We start from the raw sequence: 12,522 nt of genomic DNA, 5'->3' as shown, positions 1-12,522 counted from the left end.
TTATCGGTTAGCTTGAACAATCAAGGTAGCTGAACAAGGAACTTGTTAAATGATTTAGTTCCTTAATTCTGCTTCACATAATATGCAGGATTGTATATTGATTGCATGAAAAATGTATATGTCTTGTATTTTAACTTTTTTTTATATGAATGTTCTCTGTCTGTACTTTCTTATTTTTACTGCATTCACTTTTATTCTGCTTTGTTTATGCACTTCTCATTCATGGATTAAGCAGGTCTGTGAGTCTTCTCAATGCATGCAAACTGAAAAAAACTGCTCTAAGGTGAGGGAATTCTTACTAGTATTGTAATATGTCATTTTCGTTAGTCCATCTGTCTCCCATCATTCATAATGAAATTAGCATTTTGCATCACCAGTAGTATGTATTTGTAGTAATAAGTAAAAGCTTGAGTAGTTGAAAGAAAGGAAAAGGAAGTTCCCATAACCAGCACTTTTTCATATTACATTTTAAGGAGTATTAACTTTGTTTCTTCTGTTTCTGTACTAACGTTTCTATACTAACGTTCCTTGCTTCTTGGTAAGGATTTCTTTCTGATCCGAATGCCTTTACATGCAAACATTTTATGTGCAATGAAACTGTGCTTGTTAATATAAGAATATAAGAATAACCTGCAGGATTGGGCCAATGGCCCATCTAATCCACCATCCTGTTCTCACAATGGCCAACTCGATGCTTGGTGGGAAATCAGTGAGCAGAACATGATCCCAAGAGCGCTCTTCCTTCCTGTGGTTTCCAGCAGATGCTATTTCGAAGCATTGCTCCCTCCATTTGTGGAGGTAGAACAGCAGCCATCATGGCTGGTAGCCATTGATAGCCCTCTCCTACAGAAATTTGTGCTCCTGTTGGCTTTGAAGCCGCTTTGAATCTGTTTGCGGTTTCTAGATGCAAATGTATGGGAGGTGTGCAGCCTAATCGGAACACCCAAAGGTGCCATTGCTGAGCTATCCCACAAGGGCAAAACCCGGGGAAGCTCTCTGACAAATTCTGTAAAGGTTTATCTAGTTTATATAATCTTTATTTATACCATATGTAAGGCTTTCTCAGTTCATTTGTCTGGAAACTTTTGGGTACCCAAAGAGGAATTTGACTACTACCAATCAGTATTGTGAATTGTTTTTGGAACTTCTCCCCATTTTCCAAACCAGTTTGATAAAGGAAATAACCGCTGTTCTCAAAACAGAAATCCAAAGTCCTACTGAGCTTGAAGAGTTTGTTGCATGGGTCCCTGCATTGTGGTCTCAATTGCCCTAATGAGAGCAATCTAAAGTGTTGATATATTTCAGCCAATTAACAATATGACTATGTTTCAGTGAAAGATATTGAACCACGACTGAAATATTTATGACCTTGAACTAAACCCACTTAAATGACTTACGACACAAAACATTTAACTTGAGTTTACTTTAGGTAAAAATACTTAGAAGCATAGATCCATATGTTATATATCCTTACGTAACATGCCTGTTGACGTTGTATCAGCATGACTAGGGACGTCACCAAAAATGGCAGAAGTGAGTGCCCCTGTTCCATTGATTGCAAGTAGGTTCCAGGTGAGCTTGATTCAGTCTTCCTTTTAGTTATAAACATATTAATAACAAACAACAAGACTGAAAGTACAAAACGTTCCAAAAGAGTCAAGTCAGTTCTGTTATTTTTACAGACTACCTGTTAATGAAAAAGGCAAATGACCTGTTAAACAAAGTTTGAAGGAAACCACTCCCCCCACCTCTATAACTTCCTTTCCTCAAAGAGCCAAGCAACATGTCTCTGGTGATGGGAAAGGTGATGATCAGTCCTCCAGATCCCTTGTGAAGCATACTTTCTGAAGGTCTGGAGCTGTGATAACAGATCCCAGCACCCCCTTTGGGAAAATGATGCCATGTGTACAGTGGTGCCTCGCAAGATGAAATTAATCCGTTCCGCGAGTCTCTTCGTCTTGCGGTTTTTTCGTCTTGTGAAGCACGGCTATTAGCGGCTTAGCAGCTATTAACGGCTTAGCGGCTATTAGCGGCTATTAACGGCTTAGCGGCTTTAAGAAAAAGGAAACAAACTCGCAAGAACTCGCAAGACGTTTCGTCTTGCGAAGCAAGCCCATAGGGAAATTCGTCTTGCGGAACGACTCAAAAAACGGAAAACCCTTTCATCTAGCGAGTTTTTCGTCTTGCGAGGCACCACTGTATCAGTTTCTGCTGGGGAGAAGACCCTCTACACACCCACACAGATTCTACATTTCCCCCACGGAATCTTGGGATGCTTTGTGTATCCCTGAGAAGGACTGAGACCAGGATGTGGTCCTATATTTGCATTTATGTTTGTAAATTATTTTTATTCCTGCTAAAAGTTATGCATCCTGAAACAGTGAAATATAAACCTCTGCATGTTTGCCCATGTTTCTTTCTTTTCTTCTTTTTTTAAAAAGGATTAATAATTTCAGCTCACCATAGATCACTGTTTGGGGATTGTACTTCTGAAGATCTTGACGTGTAGACTCAAACCAATGTATTATTTTTTATAATTGGGTATGCTTCCTTTTCTATTAGCACTGTCAAAAGAACCAACTCAGCTGAGCGTGTATCTCCTGGAGGCCGAAGGGAAAGCTATGGAGATTCCAAAATCAGCCGCAATCGAGCTGGATCCACAAGCAGTTCATCTAGTGGTAAAAAGAACAGTGAAAGGTAGGGTAGCAGCTCTTGCTATATCCACTTGGCTCTTAAGGCTAGTCACAACGTTTGGTGGTGCTGCGGTTATTAAAATACTATTAAATCCCATCTGCATGGCACTTTACCGACTTGGCAAAAGCAAAAAGACTGATCCCTTGTCACAAGAAAGTTGCAAACTACATGTTGAAAGTAGGAGGAGACAAAAATGTGGCATGGAATAAGTAGGGACAAATAGGGATGGAGGGGGGAATCTACTTTGGTTAGGATTTGCATTTCTCAGATTTTTGTGATGTAGTTCTCCAGCTTAAAAAAAAATGTATTTAAGGAACAAGTGTGCATAATAATGTGTATATTAGGCAAATAGCATATAAAGTGCATTATATCAGGGGAGATTGCTTGCAAAAATGTCTGTGTCAGGCAAAACGGCATAGAAAAATGGAGTGCATTAGGAGAAATGTGCAATAAATGCTGATGAATTTTCATGAGGACTTTAAAAATTTTTTTGCAAATGTGGAGATCTGGACTGGAAAAAAGCAGAAACTGAGAGAACCAAAAACTGATGGATTTGTCCATTCCTAGTGAGAAATGAGGGGGTGGGGAAGAAATGGGAAGGGCAAGGATAACCAGCAGCGAACATAAACAAACGCAGAAGAATGCAGTGCGGTGGGGGAGCCTGAATGAGCAGCAGCATTTTGCAGCATGCATAGCCCTGCGCAAACAAGCTGGCACCCCACTCCTGCCATCCTTGCTAGTCTTACCTCCATCTTCAGGGAGGGGGAAAAGCCTTGCCTTGAGGAAGGGGGAGAGGGTAGCAGCTGATAGAGGGTTCCAGTGAACCCAGGAAAGACCTGGCAGGCTTCTTTGCTGGTGGCAGATGATGATCTCATAGCATCTTTTTTTTACTGGGGATTGTTGATGCTTGTAGCCAAGCAACTATTCTTGTCAAATGCTTGCAAAACCAATTGAATTGTTTTCACTGAAAGGGCTCGGTTGTTTTTCAGGGCAAGCACTTTGGTGCCTTCCCAACCCTAGTTACAGGCACCCATTCAGCAATCTTACGTGGTTTTTCATATTTAGTAGTGAACTTACCCCAGAGAAAATGTTTAGGCCACAGTTCTACAGCAGGAGGTTAAGTCAGATGCTTCAGAGATAGTTTCTGAGTTGGAGAAAGGTAGAAGTGGTACCATGCAGCTGTGTAGAGCTGAGTTCTAGGCATGTGGAGGTGCAGGGGTTGAAATTTAGTAATGTAAGAGAGCAGGATACGTCTTGGCAGTTGCAGGGTGGTCTATTTGGCAAAAGGAAAGTCCCAGCCATGGATATAAAAGTGAAACGGGCAGGCTGGGAAGAGTCCATGAAGAACTTCAGTAATAACGACAAAGTGCTCGCGTTAGATTCAGAAGAGGATGGGAAGCCTTTGTTTGGGGTTGAAGAGAAGTGTCACGTGGTCTCTGTGATGAGAAATGTGAATGATTTTGGCAGCAGAGTTTTGAATGGAAGAGAAATCACTAGGAAGTGACAAGGGAAGTCGAGAGAGAACTTTAGTTGTCAAGGCAAGGGAGCGCAAGAGCATGAACCAGAGTTTTAGCTGAAATGATGGCGAGGAAGGAAAATATTTTTACAGTTTTGTGCACAGATGAGCAACATGACTTGGTATGATTTATAAGTTGTATTCGGTCATTCAGGGCCATGAGGCTATAATCACACGAGGGAGGAGAGTAGGGCTGTGCAATTTGCCCTGCATGTGCCCGTCGCTCTATTCTGTGAGCTGCAGACATGCTCCCCAGGGCCGAATTAGTGTTAGGGAGCGGAAAGGATGGAGGTTAAATTTGATTCAGTTCACATTTAAAGGTGAATGTACCTAATCTGCACTTTCCAAATGAATATGTGAACAGATACAGCCATTCTTAAAAAAAATAAAAATGATTTCTCTGAATTTTGCAGTGCTTTTCTCTAGCCAAGAAAGATGTCAAAAATACATGTAAGCTGTGCCTAGAAAAGCATATGTTCAGTAAAATAGCATGTAAAATAGCACGTATTGTATTTGTGAAAATTGCTATGAAAAGAAGTTTAGATTTGACAAAATTGCATACAAAAACGTGCATATTAGGAGAAATTCACACTAAAATGCTGGTGACATTTCATGATTTGTTTATTTTCAGTTGCACTGAGGTGGAAATGTTGAGGAGCAACGTTATGAGAGAAACTCTAATTGTCAGATTTTTCCATCCCTAGGGAGGGGCCAGTGTGGGACACTGGGGATGGACGGACATAGGACAAACATGTACAGCTCCATTCTCTTGCCTCATGCAGTTATAGTAGCATGATTCTGAACGGTGCAGGGGGGCAGCTGGGTACACTTTACACGGAGGGCAAAGCTGGCCAGGGGCCCCTTCTGAGTCCCGCCTTAGTCATGCCAAGAATGCCCCATGCCTTCCAGCCGTCCGGGGATTCCCACCCTGGGCCTCAGGCAAGCGGTGCACGGGCCTGCCAGAATCAAAAGCAAAGCCAGTACTTCATCCCTGCTGAACTGAATGGGTGGCAATTTTGTTTTATTCGAGATGGATGGTCATGAAGGAGAGTGGGGCTTGGGAGGAAAGATGGGCATGCAAGTCTTGTTAAAAGGATGTTTCTTGATTATTTTCACAGCAAGCCTAAGGAACCAATGTTCAGTGCAGGTAATTGTTTTGCTTTCTTTATTCTTATGTAAATGGTGTTTTCATGATGATATAACCTTTTTCTAAACATGGTTTGAATGTTTGTAGCTAGCTAGGCTTTCTACTGAGTTAACTGGTCAACAGAAATGTCAACAGAGCTCTGACTGTTAATTTCCTAAAACATGGCCTAGTCCTACTTTACAGTGATTAACAAATGGTAATTAGTAGTTTCACATTTTCTGGAAATGAAATTGATATGCTGGTTTTATCAGGTAATACTTTTCTTTTAATTTTATCTTTTTCAAGAAGCATGTACAGTGTCTTTAATTCAGTAATTAATGATGAATTTTGAGGGGTTCATTTGGGATTCAGAGTAGCATCAAACATTTACTTGTTGTGCCTCAGTTTTAATGATCCTCACTTTAGCATCTATTGGAGGGAAGGCGAAATACAAATGTAACAAGCACATAAGTCAAAAGGGTCTGCAGGTTTGTTTGTTTTTTGTAGGCAGGTTAATCCTCCCTACAAATACAGGCACACGGGAAAGAGCCTCATTTCCGGTTACACACCCAACACACTTGCCAAAAAGCAGCACACAGCAATATTTCTGATTTGTGACCGCCCACCTGACAAAACCTCATAGGAGAAAATGGGGTTGAGGTGGAAAGGACAGTGTTAGAGCCTGTGAATACTTTCCTTGAATCAAGCAGAATCATTCCCTAAATCAATGACAATGCTTTCCCCCCTACTTCTTAGGAGCCAATATTCGGGGGGGGGGGGGCATACTTGTTAACATACTTCCCTGTGTTTTCTATCTATTTTGCTTTTAAAAAGAGGAGTACACGCTACTATTGTTGTATAGAAGGATTGAATGCATTCAATCTGTTGAGAGCATCAGCTACTAAGCCCCGCACTAACAATCATTTTACTACATCCAACATGTGGTAAAACCTTTCTTACCACTTGGCACAGTGAAGTAGATGTCTTTATATGAAGTCCTGATTATCCCAACTGTGAGCATCACATCTGCCGTTGCAAATAGAGTAAGCAGTAATACCCACAGTCCTCCACTTTCGGCCTCTCTCACAAGAATGGTTGCATGATGACGTGGTTCAGACATCACACCAAACCATGATTTGTTGTGATACCTGAACCAGTACCATCCAAGAAACCATGTTCTTCCAGTGGCCTTCAGGCAAGAAGCATGGTTTGAAGTTGTTGGCAAACTACAATTTGAGGAAAATATTCTGGGTTAAAAGAAAAATAGTTTGGGATATTCCTCCCCCCAAGCTACTACAGTGGTACCTCAGGTTACATACGCTTCAGGTTACGTACGCTTCAGGTTACAGAGTCCGCTAACGCAGAAATAGTGCTTCAGGTTAAGAACTTTGCTTCAGGATGAGAACAGAAATTGTGCTCCGGCGGCACGGCAGCAGCAAGAGGCCCCATTAGCTAAAGTGGTGCTTCAGGTTAAGAACAGTTTCAGGTTAAGTACAGACCTCCGGAACGAATTAAGTACTTAACCCGAGGTACCACTGTATTTGGAATAGCATCCTGAGATTGTTGTAGATGGTAGGAGATGATGGAAACCGAATAAACCCATGGCTGGTCTGTACATCTCAAACACAACTTGTCATTTGCAGTCTAAATTGCAGTTAGTGCAAACAGCAACATGTGAATCAATCTAGGGTCATGCTGTTCACTGGTTGTCTGTGGAAGATTCAGACCGCTTGCATGAACCAAAAACGGTATTCCCTGAACAGGGCATCAAAGAGGACGGTTGGGGAGTCCATAGAGCAGGGATTTAGGTGAGCCTGACTGTTCTTGAATGCATCTTTATCTAGCCCTTCTATCTCTGTCTCTGTAACCACAAGGGAAGCGCCGTGTGACACATTGTAAAGGTAGGTAGGCCTCGCTTCTGAAACCTCATAGCTCTCTAAGCAATCTTATTAACAGAGCCAAAGGAGCTTGTCTCCATTGAGGCAACATGTTTCTTCTACTGCTACAACGCTAAACAAGTTCGGTTTCTTCTGACCAAAGTTCTTGCAGGGCACCTACTGGGTTGTAAGCCTTGTAGAATTTAATCCAAACGGATTTTCGCTTTGATTTTTAGTTGACCTGGTCAAATAAATGGCCAAGGAAAGAGACAAATGTTAGAGAGCTATATGGCAACACATGAATGTACCATTGTGTGATAATAGTTGCTTGACACTTCAGCTGAGAAGCCATGTGATAGAGCCTGCACTATATAGTTTGTTTGGTTAGTCTCCTAATGTGTGCCTAAATAAGCATTTAGAGTGGCATTGCAGTGCTTGCTCACTTCCTTAATTGTCCCTGGTAAATCATAGACTTAACCTGAATTGCCAACGAGCATACAGCAGTGGCTAACAGATATTTCAGTGCTGTTAACGTATTAGGTTGTCTCCAGTTGTGTCCCTCTGCTTGTGCAAAGACTGTTAGGTCCATTAGAGTCTTCTATGAATGGAAATAGGTGACAAGAAGCAATTTTTACTGATTTCCCCCCTTCTCTCTGCAGCTCCTTGCAAATCTGCACTAGAGGGTTTGGGGAACTCCCCCAAACAGAGTGGGAGGTGGGCCGCAGGCCAAAGGGGAAATTGGTGAAAATCACCTCCCTTCTCCTTCCATTCATGGAAGCTTCCATTGAAGCAAAGAGTCTTCCATGAGCAGAGGGATACGGTTGGATATATATGAATGCCAAATTAGGGTTAGTGAATGTATGATATTGGAAGTGCTTGCTGATAATTAACCTTTAACCAAGTTTTAATCGATGCACAATTGTTTTCATTGTAGCTTGCGTAAACAGATTTGTGTTGCATTTATACAAATGGTTTATTCCTAACTAACTCCTCATTAATCCGCATCTCCTAAATATTATGTGAGGCTAAGTTCTTAATCATGGTTGCTTCTATTCTCGTGGATCATATTGTTCAACAAGCCACATGTAACTAATTTTGCAGTCTCTCATGGAAGCAACTTGAGGCGTTGCTAGTTTCAACCTTTCTGCTCAGTTCTGTTTCCCAGCTGTTCCTGCAGTAGTATAGGAATACTGCAGGTTCTTTATCCAGCCTTGCTTTTAACAATTTAACAGTCTTTCACCTTTTTATATAGTGGCTTCACTTCCATTAGCCAGTATCTTCTCTTGCAGTCTGTTATTCTAAGACACTTGCCATCTGTTGTTCTTTCTGTGTCTTTGAATACCAAAGCAAAAAAGGCTGCATAAATATTTTAAGTGATGGTGGGCATGCCACTGTCTGAATTAGCCTATCTATGTCTGCTGCCACACACCTGTTATGAACGGGTGGTCTGGACAGTAAGTTTGGGCAGATGTTTGCCTGGAAAGGATTATTAATCATTCCTGGCGTGTGACTGATAGCAAGGTTGTTTTGAGTTAATTGTGTGTTCTATGGACAAGAGTTTAGTACCGTACCTTGGTATTCAACCAGCTTGTTTCTCGAATGTTTTGGCTTCTGAATGACGCAAATCTGGAAGTGACTGTTCTGGTTTGCAAACTATTTTTGGAAGCCAAACGTCCAATCGGGCTTCCGATTGGCTGCAGGAGCTTCCTGCAGCCAATCAGAAGCCACGCTTTAGTTTCCAAACGTTTTGGAAGTCGAATGGACTTCCGGAACGGATTCCGTTTGACTTCGAAGGTACGACTGTACCCTGATTCTAAATGCTTGCACCCATAATGTGTAATGTAGTGATCTAGTGCTACAGTGCTTGCTGCTCACCCATCTAAGCATTTACTTGCTTACATGGTAAATGTTAGGTTAGGACAGGTTCCCCAAAGGCAGCTGTCTCACAATGCTTGGATGCAATTAGTGGTTGTGTGCTTACGCTAAGTGGATGCATAACATTTCAGAAGAACAATACGCTAGTAAACCCAATCCTTACATTACGTGGGTGCCATGCAAATGTAGCACTGCTAGTGCCTGAGAACTTGGAAGCAGGGCATATACTACGCCTCCTCCTTCCCAGTGCCAAGTCCCCCCCCCATCTCCTGTTGGCACTAGGGAAGGAGTAGTCAAAGTGATGCCCTCCAGATCTTTTGGACAGCAATTCCCATTAGCCCCAAGAAGCACAGCCAGTAATAGTGTGTCATGGGAGTTGTAGTCCAAAACATCTTGTGTTTGAAACCTGATGAAGATAACCATGGTTCTTCTCACCTGGCTTCCTGATTAAGAGTGGAAGCCAGGTGAGCAGAATCAGGGTTGTCATGGTTTAGATGGGGGTTGAGGACTTCCATTAACTCACAGCCTCCTGTTCGTGCTTTGGAGATTGGCAGCATTACATCAGCATTGGACTCTAACATTGGCTACCCCCATTATTTTCTGATAAGTGATCTGAGCTTTTGATGTGTGCTACATAGTCCATGTTTAAGGACAGGTGTGCTTTGTTTTGTTGTTGTAGGCCTAGAAATGTAGCTACCTGTAACTTTCCTGTACAGCTCGGGAACTGTCAAGTGTCCAGCTATTCATTGTGTACTTTGTTTTTCCATGTGCAGCTGTTAAGTACTGTAGCAACTTTTCGTGCTTTGAAAGAATCTCTAGCAATATGTGCAAAGTACAGCTTTGTTAAGCTTGCAGTTATGTGTTCGCTTCAACACGTTTTGTTGTTCTTCCTTAAAAAAAAGAGAAAAGAATTAGAAGGTGTCTAGTTAAGCTTCGGATGCATTCCATATGTGCATTGCTGGTTTTAAAAAAAACACCACTGCAACAACTGTTAAATTGTTATTGGCAAATAAGCTTATAACATGATATTGTTGTTCTGTGAATTCTGATTAAAACTACAATGACAACACATAAATTATGTTGCTTTGTCCACTAAAACAAAGCCCTCCTCCTTTAAACATTAATGGTGTTTGAAAATCCTTAGCTATGCTTTTAGTAGACCTAAAATTCTCTCACTGATTTACATAATGTTATTGCTTCTGCCCTTCCATTTTCTCTATGCCCACGATTATTCCGTCTAGTAACTCTGCTGATGTCATTGACTCCAAAACTGCCCGATTTGGATGAGAACAAGGCTGGATCCCTTGATCTGCCGATGGAGCAGCAGGAGGCAGCAAGTTCTGAACCTCGAAAAGCTTCACCAGCTGTTCGCAAGAAACCTCCTTTGGCTTTGCCATTTCCTAAAAGTCCTAGTCAGACTATCATGACATTTCCTAGATCACCTAGCTTTTTAAGCCCCATGAAGTCCCCAAGTCAGTACTTCCAGATCTGTTATTAAAGTTCCTCTGGCTTCATACTTCACTTAAAGCACCGTCGACTAGAGCATTTCTGGTGTTCAGGGTGTTTACTTAATGTCAGCAGAGTTCAGATCTGTCATTCTTTTATGTTTCTCTCTCCTTTCTCTGTGCTGTCCTTGTTGCTGCTTCTGTTTTAAAACTTAGTCGTCTTCTTCTCTCTTACATGTACCTCAGCGCAGATCTTTTATTAATTGCCTGTCCTCGTTGTGCTTCCAGTGTATCTCTAACAATATAAGCCGAGTGCAAAGTTTGTCTTTACACTAAGATGCCGTGAATGTTAAAAATTGTAGATGCTGACACCCAGATGTGTAAATATCCAATAAAAATAAATAAAAGAATTTCATGTGGCATTTTTTTTATTTTATTTTTTGGTGTTAATTGTAATCTTTGGAGTTTCTTCTTCAGTATTGTAAAGAGATTTAAAGCAGAAGGGGACTTGGTGTGTATAGCTGATTATTTCAAATTTTGCTTGCCAGGGTGGGGTGGAGAACAGCATCCCCCCCCCAAATGTAACTTCAACGTGTCATTAGGCAACATATTAGTGGGCTGGGATAGAAGAATGTTGAAGTGCATGACTAATGGTGTATGTGTGTAATTCTTTCTGTCTTTTGACCTTTTTGTAGAGGAAGGATACGTTAAAATGTTTCTGCGTGGACGCCCTGTTACCATGTTCATGCCCAAAGACCAAGTGGAATCTTACAGTCTGGAAGCAAAAGCAGAACTACCAGCCAAGAGGCTAAAACTGGAATGGGTGTATCCTTTTCTTATGGCTGCATGTTAAACGTAGAAACTGCTCATTTCTTGGGTTCAGTTGTGTGTTGTTGTTTTTTTGTAATGTATCTTGGAAGGTTATTAAACATAGCGGGCATCAAGGGTTTTTTTTTAAAAGCAATTACCATTTCACTGATAAAACAATCAAATGAGTATTAATAATATGAAACTTCTGCTGCACATCTTTATCCCATTAAGCAGCTCCAGGAAGGCTTCAGCTGAATGTAGCCTGAAGGTTTATGTTTAAAACCAGTTAATTATCACACAGTTAAATTAGGCACATTGCAGAAAAGTAGGGCGCTATGGTTACTAATTATAATGTACTTAAACAGCTTTTCTCTTTTACTGGCATATCAAAGGGTATTTATATGTCTCTGCAGTTTTTAAGGAGCAGAATTCTTAGAAAATACATCATGTTTTTCAGCACATCCATTTAGGTTGTATAAATACCGTCATTGCTTGGTCATATGCTACATAGAAAGACAGTTTATGCTGGTTCTCTTTTTATTTACTCCTAGAATTATTTTTCAGATTCTTTCTTAAGCACACAGGTCACTGTTGGCCAGTCTTTTGAAGACAAATCAGAAGTACTGTACAGGGCCTCTGTCTGTCTGTCTGTCTGTCTGTCTGTCTATCAATTTATCCATCCAAAGTTCATCTCGGCCTTCAATATGCAAGAAACCATGTATGACAGAGCATGCTGCTGCATGATTTTAAATGTTAAATAGCATCATGTGCCAAATAGTACCATTTAACATATAAATTAACTCCCACGATTAGATTAGATCTGCCCATGAGATTGAGAATGAGATTCACTGCTTTTGTATTGTTGTAGCCTCCTTCAGTTGCATCATTTACCGTATTTTTCGCACCATAGGACGCACCGGACAATAGGACGCACCTTGTTTTAGAGGGGGGAGAACAAGGGAAAAAAATTCTTCCGCTCTCTGCCCAGCGCCCCTTCAGTGAAGCGGCAGGAGGCGCTGCGCAGAGAGTGGGAGAATTTTCCCCCTCTTGTTTTCCTGCTCTAAAACAAAGGTGCGTTTAAGGTGCGTTCAGGCGGCTACCTTGGAAGCCTGGAGAGCGAGACCCCTGCGCACCGACCCCTCTCGCTCTCCAGGCTTCAGGTTCCTTTCGACCTGCTCT

General features: G+C 41.5%; 1 protein-coding gene across 5 annotated transcripts in view; it reads left to right on the top strand.

Moving 5' to 3' along the window:
- Nucleotides 1–12,522, top strand: part of EML1 (EMAP like 1) — a 138,084-nt gene that overhangs the window by 97,318 nt on the left and 28,244 nt on the right. For 2 of the 5 annotated variants that reach the window (XM_077924163.1, XM_077924150.1), the window contains exons 4-8: nucleotides 236–283; nucleotides 2,563–2,697; nucleotides 5,329–5,357; nucleotides 7,211–7,237; nucleotides 11,229–11,358. In XM_077924163.1, the coding sequence (XP_077780289.1) occupies nucleotides 236–283; nucleotides 2,563–2,697; nucleotides 5,329–5,357; nucleotides 7,211–7,237; nucleotides 11,229–11,358 (369 nt within the window). The remainder of the gene's footprint in view (nucleotides 1–235; nucleotides 284–2,562; nucleotides 2,698–5,328; nucleotides 5,358–7,210; nucleotides 7,238–11,228; nucleotides 11,359–12,522) is intronic. The other 3 variants (XM_077924154.1, XM_028712992.2, XM_028713146.2) reach the window with 3 other exon arrangements.

This window comes from Podarcis muralis, chromosome 1 (assembly GCF_964188315.1).
Source record: "Podarcis muralis chromosome 1, rPodMur119.hap1.1, whole genome shotgun sequence".
Lineage (NCBI taxonomy): Eukaryota > Metazoa > Chordata > Lepidosauria > Squamata > Lacertidae > Podarcis > Podarcis muralis.
The sequence above is the reverse complement of the archived record's forward strand: the minus strand, read 5'-3'. Positions and strand labels throughout refer to the sequence as shown.